The sequence below is a fragment of the Diceros bicornis genome, chromosome 3, assembly GCF_020826845.1.
Source record: "Diceros bicornis minor isolate mBicDic1 chromosome 3, mDicBic1.mat.cur, whole genome shotgun sequence".
Lineage (NCBI taxonomy): Eukaryota > Metazoa > Chordata > Mammalia > Perissodactyla > Rhinocerotidae > Diceros > Diceros bicornis.
The window spans coordinates 52,521,859-52,546,440 of NC_080742.1; the positions used below are offsets into that span (position 1 = coordinate 52,521,859).

Genomic DNA, 24,582 nt, shown 5'->3' on the forward strand with positions numbered 1-24,582 from the left:
AACCAGGCAAAAAAGGCCTTATTATCTCCATTTTACAAATTATAGAACAGGCTTAGAGAGGAGCTTGATCAAGTTCTCATAAGTTACTTGTCTTAACTGATGTGATAAAATTTTTTAAACTTTTAAATTATCTGTTTAAAGTAGAATATTCTATTTTAAATAGAAATAAATTTTATGTATTATCTCTCTTTTATTTGTTTCAGTTTCTTTGAATATTGTTCAGGCCTCTGAGTCACAGTGGCAGGAACATGAGGAACATTTCTTTAGGCATATGTCTTAACTTAGTGCTTCGGTGTAATTATCGGTGGCACTTATCTGTGTTAGAAGAAGGGGATGTTAACCTTGGTGGTATCATATGAAACCTGATTTGTCATTGGGGTGGCATTGAAAAGCGAGATGTGAAAAATGGAAGCGACTAATTTTAAAATTTTTTTCTCATTTTTGTTGCCTGCCCTCTGGTGGAGAAGTTAGTGAAATCAACAAACAGTGTGTATGAAAAGTCCAGGAAAAGAATTAATAATTGTTTACTTTAGTATGTGAAAAGTTGAATGTATGTTACAAATTCAGGTTTAGTTTTTAGTCTTAGCTTATAAATTTTGGAGGGGACAAATGTGGGATTAAAAATTTAAGAATACATAGATTTATTAAAGATATGCACATTTGTCTTACTAATTATGTTTCTATGCTCTCAAAATACTTTGTTGTTGTTGTTTCTAAGGGTCTTATTGAAGTATCACAAAGTTTAAAAATGGAAAATGAAGAGTTTAAGAAGAGATACGATGATGCTACGTCCAAAGCTCGCCAGCTTGAGGAAGATATTGTGTCAGTGACACATAAAGCAATTGAAAAAGAAACTGAATTAGACAGGTATTTCTGATGTTTTTAAAAAATACCTTTATGTTTTAACAAAGTTTTTTTGTCTATATTAATGTTACTTGACCTTAATTCAGTTTAAAGGACAAACTCAGGAAGGCACAATGTGAAAGAGAACAACTTGAATGTCAGTTGAAGACGGAAAAGGATGAGAAGGAACTTTATAAGGTAATTTATTTTTTCCATTTCTATTAGTTATCTATTGCTGTGTAACAAATTACCCCAAAACTTAGTGGTCAGGAATTTGGAAGCAGCTTAGCTTAGTGGTTCCAGCTCAGGGTCTGTTGTATAGTTACAGTCAGGATGTTGGCAAGGGCTGCAGTCACCTAAAGGCTTGATTAGAACTGGAGGATCTGCCGTCAAGGGGGCTCACTCACATGACTTTTGGCAGGAGCCCCTTCAGTTTCTTGCTATGTGGCCTCTTCAGTGGCTGCTTGAATGTCTTTATGACACGGCAGCCAACTTCCCTCAGTGATCTATCCAAGAGAGAGCAAGGAGGAAGTCACAGTGTGTTTTATGGTCTAGTCTCCAAAATTGTATACCAATGCTTCTACTTTATCTTCTTCATTAGAAGCAAGTTACTTGGTCCAGCTGACACTCAAGGAGAGGGGAATTAGGCTCCATTTCTAGAGGAGAGGAGTATCAAAGGATTTGGGGACATATTTTAAAACTACCTCATTGTGTATAGTCCCTAAAAGTTAGTTTTCAGGGGATTAATTTGCTGGTTTTTAGATACTTAGCAGTAATGTATAATAAGTCAGAGAAGTTTAAATGGTAACAAGATACCTGTTTACCAGAATTTATATAATTATTTTCCCCTTTTAAGAACATATAAACCTTAGAGAGAGCATTAATTTATTTCAGTGATGATCATCATGTTTTAGAATTTGACTTTTGGAATATCTTCAGAGACTGTCATTTTAAAAAAGATATTCTCACTGCTAACAAATCTTCACCTTTTGAAATTTTTCTTCCTTTCCTTTTTAAGTGATTCTCAAATGGGATACTTAGCTTAATTGTCAATAATGTTTTGGATGCAAATTGAGACTTATTTATCTTAGGTGGCTCATAAGCCATTCCTGAAGGCAGTTCCAAATGAGGAATTTCAAGAACATTCTGAGTTAAGTCAGTTTTATTTGTTAGATTCAATCTCTTGATTAGATTATAAAAGGACAACACTCATATTATGGTATATATTTGATTAAAGATAAAAACATACAATTCTGCATATTTTCAGTATTTGAGAGTCACAATATTTGCATTAAGAAGCTAGAATGTGATTTGTTGTATCGCCAGTGGGTTTTTTCCTTCTTATTTTTCGTAGCGGTGGCTTGTGTTTTTTTTTAAAGATGAGAATTAAAAAAATATTGAATCTACCGTGTACCTCAGAGCAGAGCATGGATAGGGATGTTTTGCATGTCATGGGTTGTACCCATTCTATTTTTTGGAACAGCTCTTTCCCAGAGAGATTGAGAGAGAGAGAGAGAGAGAGACACTCCCCAAACAAGAAGAAAAATAGTGAAGATTCACTGGTAGATGATTTTCTGATTTGACTCTTTAAGGAAGAGTGACAAATAACTCTTGTTCAAAAACTTTTAGTTTTTGAACAAGATTTTGTGAAAAAGAGAAATAATGCAGATATCTAGAGGAAGAGTTGCTGCAATTGGATTACCATTTACACAGTGTTTTTACGAACTTCCTTCAAATGCTTTTTTTTTTAAGTTATAAAGCATTTTTTAACTAAGTGAAAATTGGCATCTGTAATAATTTTTTATTTAATGGTACTATGAATTTCAGTGAGAATGTTCAGTTTTGTTGCCAGGAAAAGACCTGGGCGTTATTTTTCTGTAGATAATTAAGTGCTTTCCATGTTGTTTTTCTGTTAGCACAGTGGGAGATAATAAAGTAAATAGAATGGCTGTGTCTTCAATCATTTTAATTCAGTAGTAAATGAAATGAATTATAAAGGCATACTAGTTAGTATTGGGAAGGATTTAGGAAGGTCGTAAGTAAACCAGTGATGCTAGAGAGGTGTAATCATGATTAGCCCTTTCTTTTCTCTCTTCTATCCTGCTTTTCTTTTCTCTCTTCAATCCTGAGAACAGGACTTCTGGTGTTTTATAGAGGGTTACAGGCACTTTTTAGGGTAAATCCAGCATTTATTTTTCCTTTACTGCTCTAAATCCCTTGTTTTTTCTCCCTTTCTGCAAAGACTTTCTGTGTCTCTGTCGTACACCTGAATGAGGAGTCCTTTGCAAAAGACTTGGCAGGGAGGAAGGTAGGGAAATGATGAGGTATCTTGGGGATTTATTCTTTTACAGTGTGCCAGTATCTCCAGTTTTCTATTAGCATTAGCAGTTGGGATCAAAGTGACATTGAAATTTCCATTTGAATACGCTCTCCCCCAACCTCCCAGTGTTATGAACAGTATTTCATTTGAATATGTGTACCTTGAATATTGGAAGTAAAACTCTTCCTTGGGATTTTTGTTTTGTGTTTTTTTAGCATGGAGTTTCCATTTACCGAGTGCGATAAGACCTCCTACTATGCTGTTAACCTCAGAAACATACTTTCCTTTCCAAATTGTTGATGTAAATAACCAGGGAAATTCCTTTTGTTTCTCTCCTCTGGCCCCTGTTGGATAATGTGACTTATCGCTGTCCTATTAGAATTTAGAGAAATTGGTACAACACTTTCATGAGCTGATGATTGTGAAAATTAGGTAGTGTTTTTAAAGTGATGCTGCAAAGGTCTTGGCTGCTGATACCTTCAGAGAATCCGGAATTATATTCTATCCTTGTGAACAGGTATTAGTCTTTCAGCATTCCATACTATTAAAGAGCAAAGCGCAAGAAGTATGTTAATTTGTTTTTCTATGGTACTCTTAACCAAAGCAAGATACTCTTTATAGTGCAAACGAGATATCTGTGCTCTTTGTAATTTCAGTTAGGGAATTTGATTTGTATATCTGTTGTGAGCAAATGAGCAGCAGCAGCCAGAGTTCCTGGGAAAATCAATCTAGTTGGGTTGATTAATCAACAAATATATTTTTAGGCACACAGGAAGTAAATGACATAGTACTTTTCACAAACAAAAAATTGAATTGTAAGATGTTGTTCTTGAATGTATGCCTTTAGTTTTCCAGAATCTAGTCATGCCTTTATATCTGAATATGCTTGTAACATAATCTGTTTCCCCAAAAGAACAACCAAATTCATTTGCAATTTTAAAGAGAACTTAAAATGATTAAATCAAAGGAAAAGACTTTAGAATTAATCTTGATGGAAAATTTTTTTTAAAAAGTTCAGAAAAGCTGCGTTCTGCTCCCACATACTTAGCTAGTCACTTGGTGGAACTTGGGTCTCCTGACTCCTAGTCTCATAAGTCTTCTCTTCCCTTGATCATATTTGGGTTAGACATAAACAGTGGTATTTTAAAGTTTGACTAACTCAGGTTATCGAGTTAGAATATTTTTGACGTTTTCAAACACTGTTACAGGTACATTTGAAGAATACAGAAATAGAAAATACCAAGCTTGTGTCAGAGGTCCAGACTTTAAAGAATTTAGATGGGAACAAAGAAAGCATGATTACTCATTTCAAAGAGGAGATTGGCAGACTGCAGTTCTGTTTGGCTGAAAAAGAAAATCTGCAAAGGGCTTTCTTGCTTACGACCTCAAGTAAGGTAAGTACTTTTGCAATGTGTATTTGAAGATTGTAAAACGTATCTCTATTAAATATATACAGTATGGTGGTTTTTATTTTCCATCTCCCCTCCTCCCAACTTTTTTTTTGAAAAAGTTCAAACTTATAGAAAAGTTGGAAGAACAGAAGAATGAATACATATATATCGTCAAATATTTTGCCATCTTTATCTCCCCCCTTATATGCCTTTTTTTTGAGCCATTTGAAAGTCAGTTGCAGGTGTTATGACATTTCACCCTAAATACTTGACAGTGTCTCTCCTATCAACAAGTACATTCTTCTGTATAATCATTATACTGTTATCACACCTAAGAAATTTAAAATTGATATGCTAATATTCATTCTTGTATATAGTTTTAGTCCACATTCAAATTGTCCCAAATATTATTATTATTATTATTTTTTTGTGAGGAAGATCAACCCTGAGCTAACATCCATGCCGATCCTCCTCTTTTTGCTGAGGAAGACTGGCCCTGGGCTAACATCCGTGCCCATCTTCCTGTACTTTATTTGGGACGCCGCCTCAGCATGGCCTGACAAGCGGTGCATCGGTGCGCGCCCGGGATCCGAACCTGGGCCGCCGGCAGCGGAGCACGCGCACTTAACCGCTATGCCACAGGGCTGGCCCCTATACTTTTTGTCTTTTATGACATTGATATTTTTGAAGAATCCAAGCTTGTCTAAGAGAGTGTTCCATAATCTAGATTTGTCTGTTGTTTCCTCATGACTAGATGGAGGTCAAACATTTTTGGCAAGAAAAGGTATAGATGATGTTTTGTATATTGTATTGCAGTCATATCGGGTCACATAATGTCGGTTCCATTCTTGATGATGTTAGGTTTAATCATTTGTTTCAAGTTATGTCTACCTCTCTTTCCATTATATCTGTGCCTTTTCCTCTTTGTGGTTATTGAGTAGTCTCTGGGATTATACTTTGAGATCATGCAAACATCCTGTTCTCCTATAGCCTTTCACTCAATGGTTTTTATCCCTTGATGATCCTCACCCACATCAGTTATTACATTAATGATTGCAAAATGGTGATTTAAAAAATTGTATCATTTCTCTTACATTTATTAGTAAGTATTCTTTTATAATGGGGAGGTTTTCTGTTGCCCCCTCCCCTTTTTTTATAACACTATGGACTTAGGGGTTCTTTTTTGTTCAGTGTATTATACATTATCATTATTATTCTTTTTCTTACCCAAATTGTCCCATATTTAGCCAGGGAGAACCTTTTCAAACCTGCTTTTGTGTGTTTTTGATATGTCTCCCTAATGCTTTGAATACTTCTTTGCTTTGTGGCACAACTGTATGTTAGAGCCTTAGGTTCTGCCCCAGATCTGGTATTAGCCATTTCTCCAAGGAGCCCTGGTTTTTTCAGTAGGAAATGATATTTTGGAAACCAAGAACTAGATCCTGTTTCTACTAGGAGTTGTTGCTTCTTTGTACATTCATTGGACAGACATTTTAAGTCTTTATATTGATATCTTTAATTCAAATATACTACGTTAAGGTTCTTCCTTATCTTCCTCCATTCCATATTTATGTATCTCTTCTCCCAGTGTGAGAACCCTTCTTTCTAAAACATCATTATATTTATTCATTTTTTATCCAGCTGCACACATCGGTAGTTGCAGAATTATTATGTCATTACCACTTCCAACAATAAGTCTACCAAATAAAATTAAGATCTTTTCCGGCTCTGTTTACTTAGAATATATTTCACTAAGGATACACAGGGTACCATGTTCAAAAGTTACTTGAATTAATTTTTTAACATACTTAGGAATTTGTAATGCAGTTTATTTTTTTGTTTGTATTTAATTTTAAGATTTGTTTTTATTCTAACCTTTTGATTTAATTTTATTTTTTGAATATGTAAAATAGTTGCATCGTTCAAAACTCCGAATGATATAAAGAAATTTACTCTGTCTCAGTCCCTTCCCTAAAAAACTCCTTTCTTAACCTATACCCATAGGTAAACATTTTCGTTAGTTTCCAGTTTATCCTTCTTATGTTTCTTTTTGCAAAAATAAGCTTATGTGGATGTGCCTGCACACACACACACTTCTCTATCCCCTTCTTTCTTAGAAAAAGGCGCCATGCTATAGGTACTCTTTTCCACCTGGGTTTTTTTCGTTGAACAATATAAATTGTAAATCATTCCTATCAATTCATAGAAATATTCCTGATTTTTAAAAAATGGCTAATACTACATTGTGTAGATTTACCTTGATTTATTCGTTAACTTTTATGGATGAGTATTATGTTATTTTCAGTAGTTTGCTATTAAATACCCTCAGGCATAGTTAATATAACACCTAAAACATCAGATGTGCATGAAATTTAGAATTAATGAATAAGACCCAAATTAATATTCAGGGGATTTAATGTAGCAAATGGCAAATACAAAGGTGAAAAATATATTTGATTATTTATTACTTAATGAGATGCTAAAAATTTATCTTAAGCATCTTTCCTACTTAAGCAAGACTTCTGTAAGGAAAAACATTGGTATGGAAATACCTGGGAAAAATGACTCCTAATTGTTAAAACTGTTTTTTTAAATTATGAAAGCAATACAAGGTCATGGTTATAAAAAAATAAATTTCAGATAGTACATGAGGGTACAAAGTAAAAAGTAAACCCTCATCCTTTCCTGGATCTTATCATTATAGAATTTTTAATTTTTCTGGAAGTCTATGAATGTACATGTAATATTTATATTTTAACAAAAATGAGAATATATATAGTATTCCACAAATTAATGGCATATCTGGACATCTTGCAGTACGAGTACACATATAGATGTTCCTCATTCATTATGTTTCTGCATGGTATCCATCCTTTTATTTAACAGCTGTGTAGTGTGTAATTGTTTATAGTTATGTACAGTCCTTAGCTATTATAAGTATGCTGCAGTAAACATCCTTGTACAGATATCTAGGGCACATGTATAAATCTGGAATAAATTCCTCCAAGTGTGATTGCCAAGTGTTTATATTTTCAGAATCATTTTCAAATTGCCTTTCAAAAAAATTAATACACCAACAGCGTACGAGATAATGTTGCTGTTTGTAATGACTGTGTAGACTTTCATTGTGTGGAGTATATATCATAGTTTATAATGAATTCCCATGTTGTTAGACACTTTGATTTTTAATAATTTTTCATTAATATTTTACTGAATCTCTGTCAAGCTAAACTCCTATCAATACCCTTTAATAATTTTCTTAGAAACTCATGAAAATAAAGTTGTTAGATCAGAGGCCATGTGCTTTTTAAAGGTATTGATGAAAGTTGCAAAAATCTCATGAGAAGGATTGTACCACTTACAGATTATATAAACCCAACTGTTTGTAAATATGCTCATTTTCCTAAACCCCTCCAAATATTGGAGTATTACTGTTTTTTAATCTTTGTCAATTTGAAAGAAGATGAATGGTGTTTTTTACTTCTTTATTTGATTGTTGATGAATTGAATAATTTTTTGTATGCAAAATAGCCATTTTTTTCTTTTAAAAAAATTTCATCTTTATGCCTTTCTCCAGTTTTCTTTTTTGGTTTCAGGTTTTTCTTACTGATTAGAAAAAATGTTTATATCAGAGTATTTATATACCTTTTTTGAATATATTACAAATAATTCTAGTTCACTTTTCTTTGCTTTTTTCCCTTTTGACGTATAGAAGCTGACAATATTTACATAGTTAGGTCTATTAATGTTATACCTACAAAGATTTTATCCACTTCAACATTACATAAATAATCATTTACATTTCCTCCTAAGGAGCTAACAATTTAAAAACCAAGAATAGGTTGTGTTTTTTCTGAGTTTACATTATTTTTAGTACAGAGATAAAAATAAAGTTGAATAAACTAGATTTATTGAGCTTATAATGTCTGGTTAAGATTAAAGAAAATAATTTTTTTTTTTTTTAAAAGCAATTCTTTTAAAAGCAGTAGCGGAGCGTGTGTACTTAACCGCTAAGCCACGGGGCCGGCCCTAAAGAAAATAATTTTATCTTGGCAATTTTAACTTCTTAAAGATATTTTTAGGTTTTTTAAGAGATGCTAATTGCTTTTCATTTTTCCAGTGCCTCATTTTTGCTATTTGCATATCAATATATTCTTTTAAAACTAAGTTCTAAATATGTTGTGTTTTCATAGTGATATTTAGTGGTATATTAATGTTATATTGGATATGTTTTAGGTTAGATAGTAAGAAACATCTTTTAACCAAAATTTTTGGTGTTACAAAGAAGTTTTTGAAATTGTTTTTATTGGTAATCATAATAAATGAGGGTCAGTAGTTCCAGCTGGAGAGATCCCGGGGGGCAGGAGCTTTATTTGAGTCTCATTTTAGCCAGGGCTTTAAGCGTTGAGTATGCCACCCGACTTCCCGTACTTCAGTTTTCTCCTGTATATAAAGTAGCAGTGGTGATACCAGTGCATAGGGTTGGGGGACTCTAAAACAAAATCACATCTTAACGTTTCTTATAGACATATACGTCATCTAAGTCGTAAATGGAAAAGCAATATTTAATTGAAAATTTTGTATCTGTTGAAATATGAGTAAAAATTGTTTCTGCTTCTGTTTTTTACGTGAATGGTTTAATTACAAATATATTTTCTGCTCTTCTTCAGGAAGATACATTTTTTTTAAAGGAGCAGCTTCGTAAAGCAGAGGAACAGGTTCAGGCAACTCGGCAAGAAGTTGTCTTTCTGGCTAAAGAACTTAGTGATGCGGTAAATGTGCGAGATAAAACGATGGCAGATCTGCATACTGCACGCTTGGAAAATGAGAAAATAAAAAAGCAATTAGCTGATACAGTGGCAGAACTTAAACTGAATGCTGTGAAAAAGGAACAGGTAAAGTGGGTTAATTTTGAATTTCTGTTTTGATCAAAAACTCATTATAAACTCACGAAAGAGAATGAATTATGTTAAAACAGGTCAGATTCCTGATCACAGAATTTTAAATTTCTATTCATTTTGTTTAGTCATTGTAACTTCTTGGGTTGAAATTAATGTAAGCTTTAAGAAAAAGTTCTGTAAGCCAATTCCTAATGGTTAGTAAAAGCTACTCTATTATTGTTAAACTTTCTGATGTCAGGTATATATTGCTTTGTTTGGAATTTCTTATTTACTAGCTGCATAAAATGGTATTACGGTTTTTTAACAGGGTAGTACTTGCTCCTCAGGAAGTGGATTATTCTTCTGTAGTTTTTTAATTAACCTTAGTCCTGAGAATATAAAGCTGGAATTATTAGGAGAGCTAATGTGACTCTGTAGCCAAAACTCCAAAACAAATAAAAATTAAAAACCAGAAAGAAAAAAGTGAAAATGAAATTGGGATTTACTACTATGTTATGAGATTTTTATCTTTTTCTTAGAGAAAGTGTTTGTTTCTTTCTTTCTTAGGAAAAGAGTGATACACTGGAACATGAACTGAGAAGAGAAATTGAAGATCTGAAACTTCGTCTTCAGATGGCAGCAGATCATTATAAAGAAAAATTCAAGGAATGCCAGAGGCTCCAAAAACAAATAAATAAACTTTCAGACCAATCAGTAAGTATAGTTGAATTCACACATAGTAAAATATTTCCTTTTTAAATATTTTTGTGTGCAAGTCAAATATATAATATTCTAAATATCAGCCTTTTGAGTATAATTTATCTCTGCTTAATTTCAAGTCATTGGCTTACTATTGTAATCATATAATTTTTTGAAAAAAAATCTGGAATTTTTATTTGCTGGGGAACCAACAAAAGAAGCAAGGGCAGCAGCAGGAAAAAAAAAAAAGGAGATAGCGCTCTCTCTTCTTGACCATTTCCCACTAAGTTCTTTCACTTAAAAACTCAATACAATTGAATCCCTCCTGTGACAGTGGCTCCTGTCCTCAGTGGAGTTCACCATTGATAGTTTCTCAGTTGTCATTATTTAGTTCTTCCATCCTATTCATATCCAGTAGATTAGGAAGAGTTAAAAAGTGTTAACTAATTATTTTGTATTCCATTTGAGAGTGGGTAGGCAGATTTAATAAAAGCAAAGAAAATGTTTCTGTTTTTGATGTGTGTTTTAATGTGGGTCCTGAAATTGTACTTAAATACAAGGTTTGCTTTGTAATGGAGTCCTGGAAGTGAAGAAACATATTTAAAACCTGAAGTTGAAGCCATGCTGTGGCGGCATCCCGTATAAAGTAGAGGAAGATGGGCACGGATGTTAGCTCAGGGCTGATCTTCCTCTCACACACAAAAAAACAAACCTGAAGTTGAAAATGATGCCACAGTTCTCTTTGCAAACAATATTTGCTGTAAAGATGTTTTATTTGTATACAGATGATGTCTTCCCAGTCTTATTTTTTGAAAAATGAGAAGCAAGAACTGCATGTCATTGAGTACGAAGGCTTTTGTGAAGAAACATTATACTTTAAGTATGACCCACGTGTATAGATTTTGGTTTTGGGCCTTTAAGTATATTATGACTTTGTAGTAGAAAACTTATGAGATTTCTGTGAATGGCTTGTTTTGGTGGTATTTTGTTGATTTCACAAGAAAAAACAAAATAAAGCTTTTCTCTTTTTTAACATCTAGGTCAGTTAGTAAAGTGATGTGTGTAACTTAAGTCTTTGTTGGCCTTTAGGGCAATAGCAGTTTTGTGGACTTTTCAGGATTTCTTTTTTTTTTTTTTTTTTTTTGGTGAGGAAGATCAGCCCTGAGCTAACATCCGTGCTAATCCTCCTCTTTTTGCTAAGGAAGACCGGCTCTGAGCTAACATCTGTTGCCAATCCTCCTCCTTTTTTTTCCCCGAAGCCCCAGTAGATAGTTGTATGTCATAGTTGCACATCCTTCTAGTTGCTATATGTGGGACACGGCCTCAGCATGGCTGGAGAAGCAGTGCGTTGGTACGTGCCCAGGATCCGAACCCGGGCTGCCAGTAGCGGAGCGCGCACACTTAACCGCTAAGGCATGGGGCCGGCCCCCAGGATTTCTTCATATGATTATTATTTACACAGTTACTGAAGGAAGGAAATATAACTCATTTAACAATTTGTTGTTAACATTTTGAATAGGCCAATAACAATAGTGTCTTCACAAAGAAAATTGGGACTCAGCAGAAAGTGAATGATGCCTCAATAAACACAGACCCAGCTACTACTGCCTCTACTATAGATGTAAAGCCACCACCTTCTGCAGGTAAAAATCTTTTAGACTTTTGTGTCAAGTGTCCTGCCTTGAAAAGTATTTATTCTGCCTTGTTCCAGGTATAGAAATTTTAGGGAGCTTATAAAAATCCTTAGAAATGAGGGATTTGAGGCAAAGGGAAAGTAAGGGTCTAAAAGTAAGATAAAGTCATGCATGTGGTGAATATACAAAATGCCACTGTGAACTAGTATTTATCTTCATGAGAATATTCACAAATGTTAAATGAGCTGGTGTGGTTGTTTTTGTCTTTTTTTTTTTTTTTTTGGTGTGGAAGATTCACCCTAAGGTAACATCCGTTGGCAATCTTCTTTTTATTTTTTGCTTGAGGAAAATTAGCCCTGAGCTAACGTCTATGCCAATCTTCCTCTATTTTGTATGTGAGATCCCTCCACAGCATGGCTGATGAGTGGAATAGGTCTGCACCCAGGACCTGAACCCTTGAACCCGGGCCTCCAAAGCAGAACGTGTGGAACTTTAACCATCCAGCCATGGGGCCAGCCCCAGCTGGTGTTTTTAAGCTCAAATGTTTATAGCATTTGGGCTATAGGACAAAAGCCAAGAATTGAATTTTTAATTGTATAATTCTATTAGGGGGAAAAACTTATAAAATCATGTTTCTCTCTCTCTTTTCTTTCTTTTCTTTTTGGCTGCTTTGGATCAATAAGGTACTTTCTTTATTAGTGTACTTGTTGGATAAGTTAAATATTTTATTAGTTTATTAACTTATGGAACAGATTAGAGCGATATAGTGAATACATGAACAACATGAAAATTTGAATTAACTCTAGGTTTTCAGTTGACCTAATTTGTTTTTTTTATCTTATGTTAATGATTTGATAATAATAAAAGTAAGTACTTGAGTATTTAAAAGTGTATTTCCTTGTGTAGTGTTTGGAATAATTGATATTTTAGACTTTTTAAATGTATTGTAAATTTCCTATACTATTAAATATTTAATTAGGTTCAGCCACTGTAGAACAGGATCCTGCCTTCCATTTCAGTACATCCTCTGTAGTAACTAGAATGGTGTTATCGAGTATTTAATAAAGACTTAGTGAATAGTACTGAAGGACTAGAAAAATGATTTAAAATGTTGTCTCGAAGAGTGTGGCTTTTCTGCTTATCCTGTCTATTCACTTACATAAAGAGAACAATTTTTGTGCTATTATAGAACTATTTTTGGCTAATTAAAAAAAATAAAATAATGATCCTTTCGTTATTGAATGTGAACTTAATTCTGGCCAAACTGACAGTTAAAAAATTCTCATCTAGAGTTTATATTATCCTTCTTTGTTTATTTAGTGTATGAATAGATGTTTTAAATAGATGTTTCTCTCCTTTGGTATTTCATTTAGCATATACTATACTATTCACAGTATACTGACCCTTAAGTTACTCTGAATAGGATGATAAGATAAGGAGCAAAATAATTTTTAATAATCTTATTTTCTGCCTTGTTACAGCTGAGACAGATTTTGACATTATAACAAAGGGACCAGTCTGTGAAATGACCAAAGAAATTGCTGACAAAACAGAAAAGTATAATAAATGTAAACAACTCTTGCAGGTAAGTTATCTCCCTTGTAAGTGAAAGATATGTATCAAATGTAATGGCTTGTGTAATCGATTGATGGATATCCTAGAGTTTCTTTTTCATACTCATATACTGGTATTTAGTTTCACTTTTGAGATGATGAGAGGGGGTTGTTCTGTGTATCTGTTCATGTAGCCTGTATATAAAATCACGATCCTAAAATTATTATTTTCTGTTTACCTAATGTCCTTCTCTTAATATGAGCAAGTAATTAATGAGGTTGGATATTAGTGTCTGTTGTCTTCATATAAGGATACATGGAAAATGTTTGAACTTCATAAAAGGAAAGTACTCCGTTTACATTTACTGTAATAATAGCGAGGAATTTTACCACATCTTACTGTGACCAGATTTGCAAAGTGGAAAAAGGGAATGTTAGCCAAATGAATTGATGCCTTTACAGTGTTAACTTACTTTGATTATTTTAGACTGTATTGTTCAAACATTTCAGTTTTGCAACTGTCTTGGTAGCATTCACTCCTGGAATATTTAAAGGACAAAGGGAAAATGCTTCTCATTTATACCTGATTCGGAGAAGGGAAGAAAAGGTGTTTTGTGTTTGTGTATGTGAGTTTTGTTTAATTAGTTTTTTTGTGTGTATGTTTCTCTCTGCATGTGGAGAGAGGAGGGATAATATTTAGAGCTATAGAATGAAGTTCATATATTAGCTCAATGTTGCTATAGTAATTAAAATATTTTATGTTACTGCTTTCTAAATAATAGTAATTTAATGTAATCTTTTAATTGAACTTTAAACTGAACATTTTTGTTGCATTAGAGGAGCCTTCCTTCTGTAGAAGGGTTGATTAGTATAGTTTTACCCTTGAGTTCAGAGTATTTGTTATAAAGGACTAAACTATTTTTCATTAAGTCTGGAACAATTCTGGATGAATATTTTAAAAATCTCATACAGTATTATTAAAAGGAAAATAGAATATTCCTTCAAGCTAAAAACTTCCTCAAGGTACATTTTTTTTTACGATTGTGTTGAAGTACAATTGAAATCCAATAAGCTGCACATATTTAAAGTCTGCAGTTTGATCAGTTTTGCCATATATAGTCATGAAACTATCACAATGTGAAGGTAATGAACATTTCCATTCCCCAGAGTGTTTTTGTACCCATTTGCAACTCATCCTTCCCTCATTTCCCCATCCCTGGGAAACCATTGGCTTACTTTCTGCCACTGTAGAATCTATATGAATGGAATCATATGGTATGTATTCTTCTTTTCCTGTCTTCTTTAAGCACAATTATTTTGAGATTTATCCATGTTATTGCTTATATTGGTAATTCATTCCTTTTTATTGTTAATATTCAAATCTTTTGCCATTTTAAAAATTGTGTTGTTCATCTTACTATTGAGTTGTGGGTGTTCTTTATTCTGGATACGAGTCTTTTGTCTGATACATGTTGAATGTTTTCTCCCAGTCTGTGACTTGCCTTTTCATTTCCTTAATGGTATTTTTAGAAAAAGTTTTAATTTTGATGAAGTACAGATTATCGATTATGTTTTGTGCTTTTTATGTTCTAAGAAACATTTACCTAATCCAACTTGTAAAGACTTTCTCCTATCTTGTCTTCTAGAGGTTTTATAGTTTTAGGTTTTACATTTAGGTCTGTTAACCATTTTAAGTTTATTTTTGTGTATGATGTGGTATGGAATGTATAGTATGGTTATTCAGTTTATCCAGCGTTATTTGTTGAAAATACTTTCCTTTCTCCATTGAATTGCTCAAAGCCTATTTTTAAACTTTCTCCTTGGACAAAAACATTCAAAATGAAATTGGCCAATTTACATTTTTGTCATAATTTGTCCTTCCTTTTAACATTCTGGGTTATAGAGAAGATCAGTGTATAAGAAGTCAACCTAGAGATTGTCTTCGTTAGAAAATCCCAGAGTCTTATTTATCAGTGTTTGGAAACACAATGGCATTATAAGTACCTGATTTTCATTACTTCCCTTTGCAAAAGTAATATATGCTTGTTGTGAAATCTTAACGGCATTATAGAAATAAAGACGGTAAAAAGTACTATCAGGATCCTGATCCCCAGGGATAAGAGCTGCTATTATTTTGGTGTATATTTTTCTACACAACACTACATAGACATCCTATAAAATTGTCTTAAACAACTTTTAAAACAAAAATAGGATTATACTATATATTCTGTTTTTGCAACTGGCTATTTTCAATTATTGTATCTTGGCATTTTTCCTTGTTAAGTTGAAGATCTACTTTTTTCTTTTAAATAAATATATACTATTTCACTGGTAGATCTAAAATGATTTATTCAATCTTCCATTGACAGACATGGTTATTTCAATTTTTATACTGTTACAAAAGTGTTGTCGTAAACATTCAGCACATATTATGTTTGTCTAGATATTGGCTGTATATGGATTTAAAATATTTTGGTAATTCTGCTAATTTCATTTAGGATGAGAAAACAAAATGCAATAAATATGCTGATGAACTTGCAAAAATGGAGCTGAAATGGAAGGAACAAGTAAAAATTGCTGAAAATGTAAAACTGGAACTAGCTGAAGTAGAAGACAATTACAAAGTAAGTTTAGTATTTGTATAACTAGAGGCATAGTATCTGGTCTGGTACTTTTGAAAATGTGTTTTATATAATTTTTATCAATCTAATGTGCAGTTTTAATATGGATAGTTGGGATAGTATTTCATGTATAAATAAAAATGTACTATATATTTAGTTGAATATAGTTAGTTCATTAACTATGAACTGAGAAAATGGACACTCATATGCATTGCCATTGTGGCTTTAATGCTGTGGATTCAGATGGCTGTTAAAATTATGTCTTTTAATCGGACTTAGTTTTTAAGATAAAAAATGATCATTTCATTATCCTCTTGTTCACTTAAAAACAAACATGAATGTGTATGTAAAATTATTGAAGGGCCTTGACATTTTTGTGGGAGTGCAATAATATATGATCAGTAATTTAAAAAATTTGTGTTAGAGTTTTCAAATTTACCACCAAAATGTGTTACTTGTGATCCTAAATGAAATACTGCAGAGTAAATGATACAATCTTAATTAATGAAGATTATTTTTGCCACTGTAACATTAGGCAACAAACTAGCCCAAATGGTAAATGATGTTTGTAAGAATGTTAGAGAAAAAAATTAGTAGGCTGTCTGGCTATTTAATAAATAGAAAGACATTTTTCCTCTAAGAAATAAAGTGTAATCTTATATGTATTAAGATATATTTGTATATGTAGTTTGCATATTTTTTGTGTAACTAAAGACCAGGAAGTTAAAAATGATTTAACTTTTCTGTATCATTGCTAATGTACCTATAATCTAATTTTTAAAGGTAATATTCTTAAAGACCCCTAGAATCACATAGGGGCTGGAGAGGGTGGGATATTACAGGCCAAGGTAATTTTACTGGTGGTCCTTTTTTATCTTCATCTACTGTCAGAATGAAATTTTGAAACTTTTGTTTCATGAGATTATTATTGTTTCTAGGATCCCTGTGAATACTGTGGGTTTTTTGTTTGGTTGTGAGAGTTTGGCCCTGAGCTAACATCTGTGCCGGTCTTTCCCCTATTTTCTATATGGATCACCACCACAGCATGGCTTGATGAGCGGTGTAGGTCTGAGCCCAGGATCCAAACCTGTGAATCTGGGCAGCTGAAGTGGAGCCCACTGAACTTAACCACTGCACCACTGGGCTGGCCCCCGTGAATATTGTTTTTAATGGCTGACAACTTCCCTTTTTTATAAAGTGTGAATACCAAATTTATATGAAATTTTATTTTGCATACTGACTAGAAAAAAATGATTTAGTAAATATTTTTTGAAGCCTGTTATATATAAAGCACTATGTTAGATATTATGTAGGCAATCATATAAGTGAGGCACAATGCTGTGCTAAGGAGCTTACACTCTAGCAATAGTTGCTAGATGTGTAATGGTGATATTCACAACTCTTTCACATTCACAATCTAGGTAATTATCTGTCAAACCTGTGGGAAGCTAAACAATATTTTTATTTCATTAATGATAAAAATTAGCATCGAGGGGCCAGCTCCATGGTGTAGTGATTAAGTCCGGCACACTCCACTTCAGCGGCCCAGGTTTGTGGGTTCGGATCCTGGGCACGGACCTACACCAGTTGTCAGGCCATGCTGTGCGGTGACCCATATACAAAATGGAGGAAAATTGGTGCAAATGTTAGCTCAGGGCTAATCTTCCTCAAGCGAAAAAAGAGGAAGATTGGCAACAAATTTTAGCTCAGAGCAAATCTTCCTCAACAAAAAAAAAGAGCATCAAGATTAAACAACATATTTAAGGTTATGCAACTGGTAAAGATACTTGGCTTTTTGTCTGTGATGGAGTAGATTAGACTTGAGAGACATGTTGAAGCTCGATTTTGAGGAGCCTAAAATGGAATTTGGGTGCTATTTGGTGTTAAGAATTTTCTAGGAGAAAAGGGACCCAACTAGAGTGGGTCTTTTTGAAAATAATTTGGTAGCACTGAGAGGGATTACAGGTGGGAAGAGTTTTTGAAGGTAAGAAAATCAGGTAGAAATATTCTTAGAATGAATTGATAAAGGCGCCCTCCTTGGGTACCTTCCCTGATCACCTACCATTGAATAGGCATGAGTCTATCAAGGAAAGCTTTGAAAGACATCCTTAGAGAAAAACCATTGAAGAATAATTTTGTGTGTGTTTGTATCCATAATGCTTATGCCATAATAGGCAAAACAGTGGGTCATTGTTGAATGAATGAATGATTTAGAGACTGAAAATGTTGAGGAGTGGAGGAAGAGAAGAAGGAAGAAGTGTTTTAACATGGTTTCCTACCTTCAATCACAGTGGTCTCTGAGATTGATAATATCAGTTAACAAAAGTAGAAAAGTAGGTTTGGGACATTTTCCCCTTATGATGCAGAAAGACAACAGTGAAAACATTTCTAACCATCATTAAAAAGGCAGATTTGGAATTTGGGAAAGAAAGAGTGTAGCACACGAGTTAATATTTGTGATTTATTCTCATGAGGATGATAGTTGAAGGCATAGAAGAAAGGGAGTTTATAGAGAGAATATAGAGAGTGGAAGCCAAAGAAGAGACTTTACAGAATACCCATATTTGTAATTGTGAAGAAGCAGCAGACACAAAAAAAGGATGACATGAGAGGATGACAGTGTTGGTGCAATTTCACATAAACCGGGGGAGAAATTTTCAGTGTAAGGGAAGTTGGTCAATAATGATAAGTAATTCAGAAATGTCAAAGAAAAAGAACCCAGGAAAATACAAGGAGATGGCAATAAGAATGATTTTGATAGGTATAAACTAGCTCTTGAAGTGTAAGGAAAGAGTAGATAATGAAAAAAATTAATGATAATTTCTTTCTTTATTCAGCTTCAGTTGGCAGAGAAAGACAAAGAAATAAATGGTCTAACTTCACATTTGGAAAACCTCTCCAGGGAGAAGGTATTGAACAATATACTTTAAACAAATGTTTCATATGATACTGTGAATGATAATACAGCCTTATGAAGTGACTCATTTTACAGTTCATGTGAGGGTGGTTTTTTAAAAAAGTTAAATGAATAAAGAAAAGATTGAAACAAATGTTAAGACTCTTAGGTGGAAAATGTTTTCAGTTAAGTAATATTTTAAAATATTTTACTTTATAATACGAGAAAAATGCTTGTTGAAATTTGGTCTTTGTTACATATTTTGTATTTAACAGTAAACAAATTTTACAAGGTTCCAATTTAGGAAAACAGTAAAAATTTAAAAAATTATACATAATGTATTTATGTTTTTCTTTTTTAATAGGAAACATTTTAGAAGTTGCTTAACGATTTGTAGCATAACCTAACATTCAAGCAGAGCATACATTTGTAATGTAAAAAAGTACTATAATGCAGCATTTCTCAAAATGTGGTCTGTGGTCCTTTGGGGGTCCCCATCCCCTTTTAGAGGTCTACAAAGATAAAACTGTTTTCATAATACTACAGTATTATTTGCTTTTTTTTCCCAGTGTGTTACATTTGCACTGTTGGTGGGAGAGCAGTGGTGGGAAAACTGCTGACGTGTTAGTATTGAATCAAGGCAGTGGCATCAAACTAAATTAGTAGTTATTGTATTCATCCCAACCATGCATTCACAGTTAAAAAAAGAAAAACTAGTTTCACTTAAGATGATGAAACAGTAAAATATTAGTTTTATTAAAGCTTGACCCTGAGGTACATATCTTTTTAATATTCTGCATGATGAAATGGAAGGTACCCCCAAAGCACTTCTGCTGCCTAACGTAGTGTGATGGTTATCTTAAGGTAAAGTACTTGTGTAGTTGTTTGAGTTGGGAGCTCAATTACCTTATTTTTTCATGGCACATCATTTCTCTTTTAAAGAATGGCTAATAGACAATTTGATTATTCAGAGTAGAGTATATGGCAGAGATATCCTTGAGAAATGAAGTGAACCTGTTACTTTAAGGAAAAACAATTGGTAGTATTTGTTGCCAGTGATCTGCTACCATGAGCTTGATTATTCCTAATGCTTACAGGCTTTCCTGATGAGATGGGTAGTAATATTAAGACTGTGATTTTTTTTTTCAATTGTTTAGTAAAATGTGATAGCATTTGGAAGATCTGCATAACTCAGTGAAACAAGCAGTGGTTTTCCAAATGACCAATGATGATATTACAAAATCATGCATGGTAAAAGAGACATTCAAAGTACTAGATAGATCTTAAGGTTGGATAGTATTACTGTGATAGCTGCAAAATTCTGATTTTTCAACTCCATCACTTCCTCCTTATTTGTCCCTTGGCAGTCTACTATAAGGAAGAACCTTCCTTTGTCCTCATTTATGTTCCAGCAACAATTCTCTGACATCAATTGGATGTACTATAATTCAGTTCAGTCCTGACACCAACTGCCTGGAGTTAGCGCAGATCCAAGTTAAGGGCTCAGCTGCACCCTCCTCCCCCACAAAGTTCAATATTTTGCTAGAATGACTCACAGAATTCGGGAAAGCACTATACTTATGATTACATTTTATTATAAAGTTTTATAATAAAGGATACAACTTAGGAACAGCCAAATGGAAGATGCATAGGGCAAGCTGGGGGTGGGGGTGCCACAGAGCTTCCATGCCCTCTCCAGGCACAGCACCCTCCTAGCACATTGATGTGTTCACCAACCCGAAGCTCCCCAAACCTTGTTGAAGAGTTTTTGTGTGTGTGTGTGTATCTGTGTGTCTGTGTGTGTGTGAGGAAGATTGGCCTTGAGCTAACATCTCTTGCCAATCCTCCTCTTTTTGCTGAGGAAGATTGGTCCTGGGCTAACATCTGTGCCCATCTTCCTCTACTTTATATGTGAGACGGCTGCCACAGAATGTCTTGATAAGTGGTGTGTAGGTCTCTTCCCGGAAACCGAACCTGCAAACCCCGGGCCACCGAAGCGGAGTGCGTGAACTTCACCACTACGCCACTGGGCTGGCCACTAATTAAGAGCTTTTAATCTGGGGTTCCAATACATAAGCATGATTGATTAAATCACTGGCCAAGTGATTTAAGTTGATCTCTGCCCGCCCTCCCATCCCTGGAGGTGGGGAGGTGGTTGCTAAAATTTCCAATTCTCTGTAATCCTGTGTTTGGTCTCTGGTGACCAGCCCCTGTCTTGAAACTCATCTGAGAGACCACCAGAAGTCACCTTATTAACATAAGTTCAGGTATGGTCTAAAGGAGCTTGTTAGGAATGACAAAAGACACTCACCCCTATCATTCAGAAATTCTAAGAGTTTTAGGAGATCTGTGCCAGGAACAGAGACAAAGACCAAATATATTTTTTATATCACAGTGTGTGTATCTGTATGTATGTATTTTAAATTTATGTCTGGGTGTCTCTGTCCATCCATCTGTCTGTCTGTTTGCCTGTCTATCTTCCTATCTTTTTACCTGACAGTCACTATGAACTCTTTTTAGTCAATAGATTAGAATTTGTCACTGTTCTTAATTTGATGTTCACATAGTCCCAGATTTGGTCAGTGGGAGCACTTTCAAGCTGGTTCCTGATATGCCCTGGTATGAGAAGGATGTTGTTGGTTTTTTAGCACTTAATTTCTTTCTAGCATTGCAAGATATTCTAAGTCATCTTGTACCTTTCTTGCTTCATCTTTGGAATTGACCTTTTTTTATAAGAAAGGAAGCTTTTATCCACCTCTGGAATCAGTTCTTTCTCCATGGAGTCTGGTTCCTTGTTAGTGTGAAATGGTATTTAGAAACCAAAATATGGGCCCTAGGTGTGCTCATTATTACTAGTGCTCATTGCTTCTAGATCCTTTCAGTGGACAGAGATAGGAAACATTTGTATTTTAGATATCATGAGTTCTAGTCCAAGTCCACAGGGTTCTTCCTTGCCTTCCTCGTTTCCTATTTGTATACGCCTTCTCAGAATCCTGCTGCCCAGTAATATCAACACATCTATTCATTCACTAAATCTGATAATCCACATAAAACAGTTTAAGAATTGCTAGAGCCATATCACTATGAGAAGGAAACCTATTAAGAATAGAATTCAAGATTGCAGTTCTTTTTTTTGCCCCCTAGGCTGTCAGTATATTGTGTTCAAATGTTACTTGCATTAGTTCTCTCTCCCACTCTATTTCTCCTTTTCCCTCTCCTCTCTCCCTCTCTTTCCCTTTCGGTGTGTGTTAACACAAAATGTCAAGTGGGTTATTCTTGCAAGTAAACAGTGGATTAGAGATAATTAAAACAATAGGAGCACAAATGAAGAGTAAGAAACAGATTTTTTATTTCTGGTATGAGTTTTGGTCAGGTGTATCGCAAAGTTAAAACGGTGATGATCTAATCAGATCTGACAAGAAGCTGGCAAAAATATATATATATTCCAAGTGCTTAAGACAGCTCTTTAAAATATGGATTTACCTTCTCTATTAATAAGAAACGTAACTCTTAAGTGTATTTTGTGGCTAATGCTAGAGAGAAGTAATTAAGATACTTTATTTTACATTCATAAAATATATATTTCACATATAAAATATTTATATAATTAAGTTATATATAATTTATATAATAGTTATCTTACATATTTTATATAATTCATGTTTATATATAAAATTTTACATTTTATATATAAAATATATTTTATATATTTTGAAGTTTCAAACATGACTGAAAGATAACCATTTATACATTTTGTTGTGGTATAAATGGCTGAAATCACACGTGGAAAACAATGTAGTGACTGTATTAGTTACGCTGTGTAACAAATTATCTGAAAACTTAGTGGCTTAAAACAACATTTGTTATCTCACAGTTTCTGTGAGTCAGGAATCCAGGTGTGGCTTAGCTGGGTCCTGTGGCTTTAGACTTCTCAGAAGACTGCAGTCAGGCTGTCAGATGGGGCTCACAGTCATCTCACGGGTATAGATCTGCTTCAAAGCTCACTCAAGTGATTGTTGTCAAGACTCAGTTCTTTGGGGATTGTTGGATTGAGAGCCACGCTTCCTGCTCGGCCATCTTCCGTGAGATCACTCCCCTCCTCTACTCTTGACTCACGTAAAAGGTTCTTCAAACTACTGGCTGGGTAACCTTTAAAATGTAAAGCTGATCACTCCCCTTGCTTTAAGCTCCTTAATGGGCCTCCTGTGCACTTAGAATAAAAGCTAAAATTCTTACAATAGCCTATAATATTTCATATGACTGACCTCCATTTATATCTCTAGTCTCATTTTTAGCTACAGTTTTCTGTTTCACTGTACTCTATTGTAGAGTCTCAGTAATTCTCAAACTTGAGCTTGCATCCGAATCACCTGTATTGCTTGTTAAAACACAGATTCCTGAGTCCATTCCCAGAGTTTCTGATTTAGTAGGTCAATAGGGAGGCTTGAGATTTGCATTTCTAACAAGTTCCTGGTGCTGCTGGTCTGGGGCTCACAGTTTGAGAACTGTTGTAATCCAGCCTTACAACTCACCAATTGCTTTCTTGTCTTGGGGCACTCCTTCATGTCCTTTGTCAGATGTATTCTTTTTTTTTTTTTTTTTTTTTTTGTGAGGAGATCAGCCCTGAGCTAACATCCGCCAATCCTCCTCTTTTTTTGCTGAGGAAGACGGCCCTGGGCTAACATCGGTGCCCATCTTCCTCCACTTTACATGGGACGCCGCCACAGCATGGCTTACCAAGCAGTACTTCGGTGCGCGCCCGGGATCCGAACCAGCGAACCCCGGGCCGCCGCAGCGGAGCGCGCGCACTTAACTGCTTGCGCCACCGGGCCGGCCCCTGTCAGATGTATTCTTGCTTACAATTCTTTATTATTTTGTTAAATTTTTTTTTAATAAGAGTTTTAAACATAGAATAGAGAGAATAATACAATGAACTCTGTTGTACTCCTCACCCATCATCAACAGTTGTTAACTTTATGGCTGTCTTAGTTTGTCTATCCAAACATAATTCCCTTTCCTCCTCCCCCAGTGATATTTTTTCAAGTATATCTTAGAATTTCTGTTATTTCCCTCTAAATATTTAACTATTCCTACCACTCTTAACTTATCCCTCAAGTCCTTAGATTAAATAACTCTTCTTGAGAGAGGCCTTCTTTGACCTCCCAGTCTAAGCTAGGTGCCTCTATTAAACTTACACTTGGGACCTGTACTTTTATTTCATACTACTTAACCATAACTTGTAATTAATATTTATTTCTGTGCTTATTTGTCTAACATCTGCCTCCTCCACTTAATTGTAAGGTCCATGAAGACAAAGATCATGTCTATTTTATTCACCACTGTATTTGTAGCCCATAGTACAGTGCCTGATACTTGAGTTAAATATTTGTGGAATGAATAAACTAATGGGGCAAAGATAATGTATAGTATTTGCTTGTAAAAACATTTGATAAAAGAAATGTACTGGGATCAGCAGTTTTATTGTCATTCAATACTCTGCCCTGTCAGGAATGCAAGAGAAGTAGGTCAGTTTGCTTTCTACTTCCTATCTTCTTGAGTTACTCTTGATTTTTCTGCTGGTGACACTGTAGTTTTATATTAGTTCGAAAGACTGTATAAGAATTTCTGTTTGCTATTTCAACGACTTAATGTTTGTCTCTTCCCCCAGTGTTTGTCAGAATCCCCTCCCCTACCCCAGTCCTCTACAAGGTTAGGTAAAGTCCTTTTTGTTTAGCACTGAACCCT

General features: G+C 34.3%; 1 protein-coding gene across 5 annotated transcripts in view; it reads left to right on the top strand.

Moving 5' to 3' along the window:
* The window catches only part of TAX1BP1 (Tax1 binding protein 1), a 75,948-nt gene that overhangs the window by 34,319 nt on the left and 17,047 nt on the right, over positions 1 to 24,582 (top strand). For all 5 annotated transcript variants that reach the window (XM_058527546.1, XM_058527525.1, XM_058527533.1 and 2 more), the window contains exons 6-14: positions 719 to 867; positions 951 to 1,041; positions 4,372 to 4,557; positions 9,225 to 9,449; positions 10,002 to 10,148; positions 11,653 to 11,776; positions 13,249 to 13,352; positions 15,819 to 15,944; positions 18,779 to 18,850. In XM_058527546.1, coding sequence (XP_058383529.1) covers positions 719 to 867; positions 951 to 1,041; positions 4,372 to 4,557; positions 9,225 to 9,449; positions 10,002 to 10,148; positions 11,653 to 11,776; positions 13,249 to 13,352; positions 15,819 to 15,944; positions 18,779 to 18,850 — 1,224 coding nt within the window. The remainder of the gene's footprint in view (positions 1 to 718; positions 868 to 950; positions 1,042 to 4,371; positions 4,558 to 9,224; positions 9,450 to 10,001; positions 10,149 to 11,652; positions 11,777 to 13,248; positions 13,353 to 15,818; positions 15,945 to 18,778; positions 18,851 to 24,582) is intronic.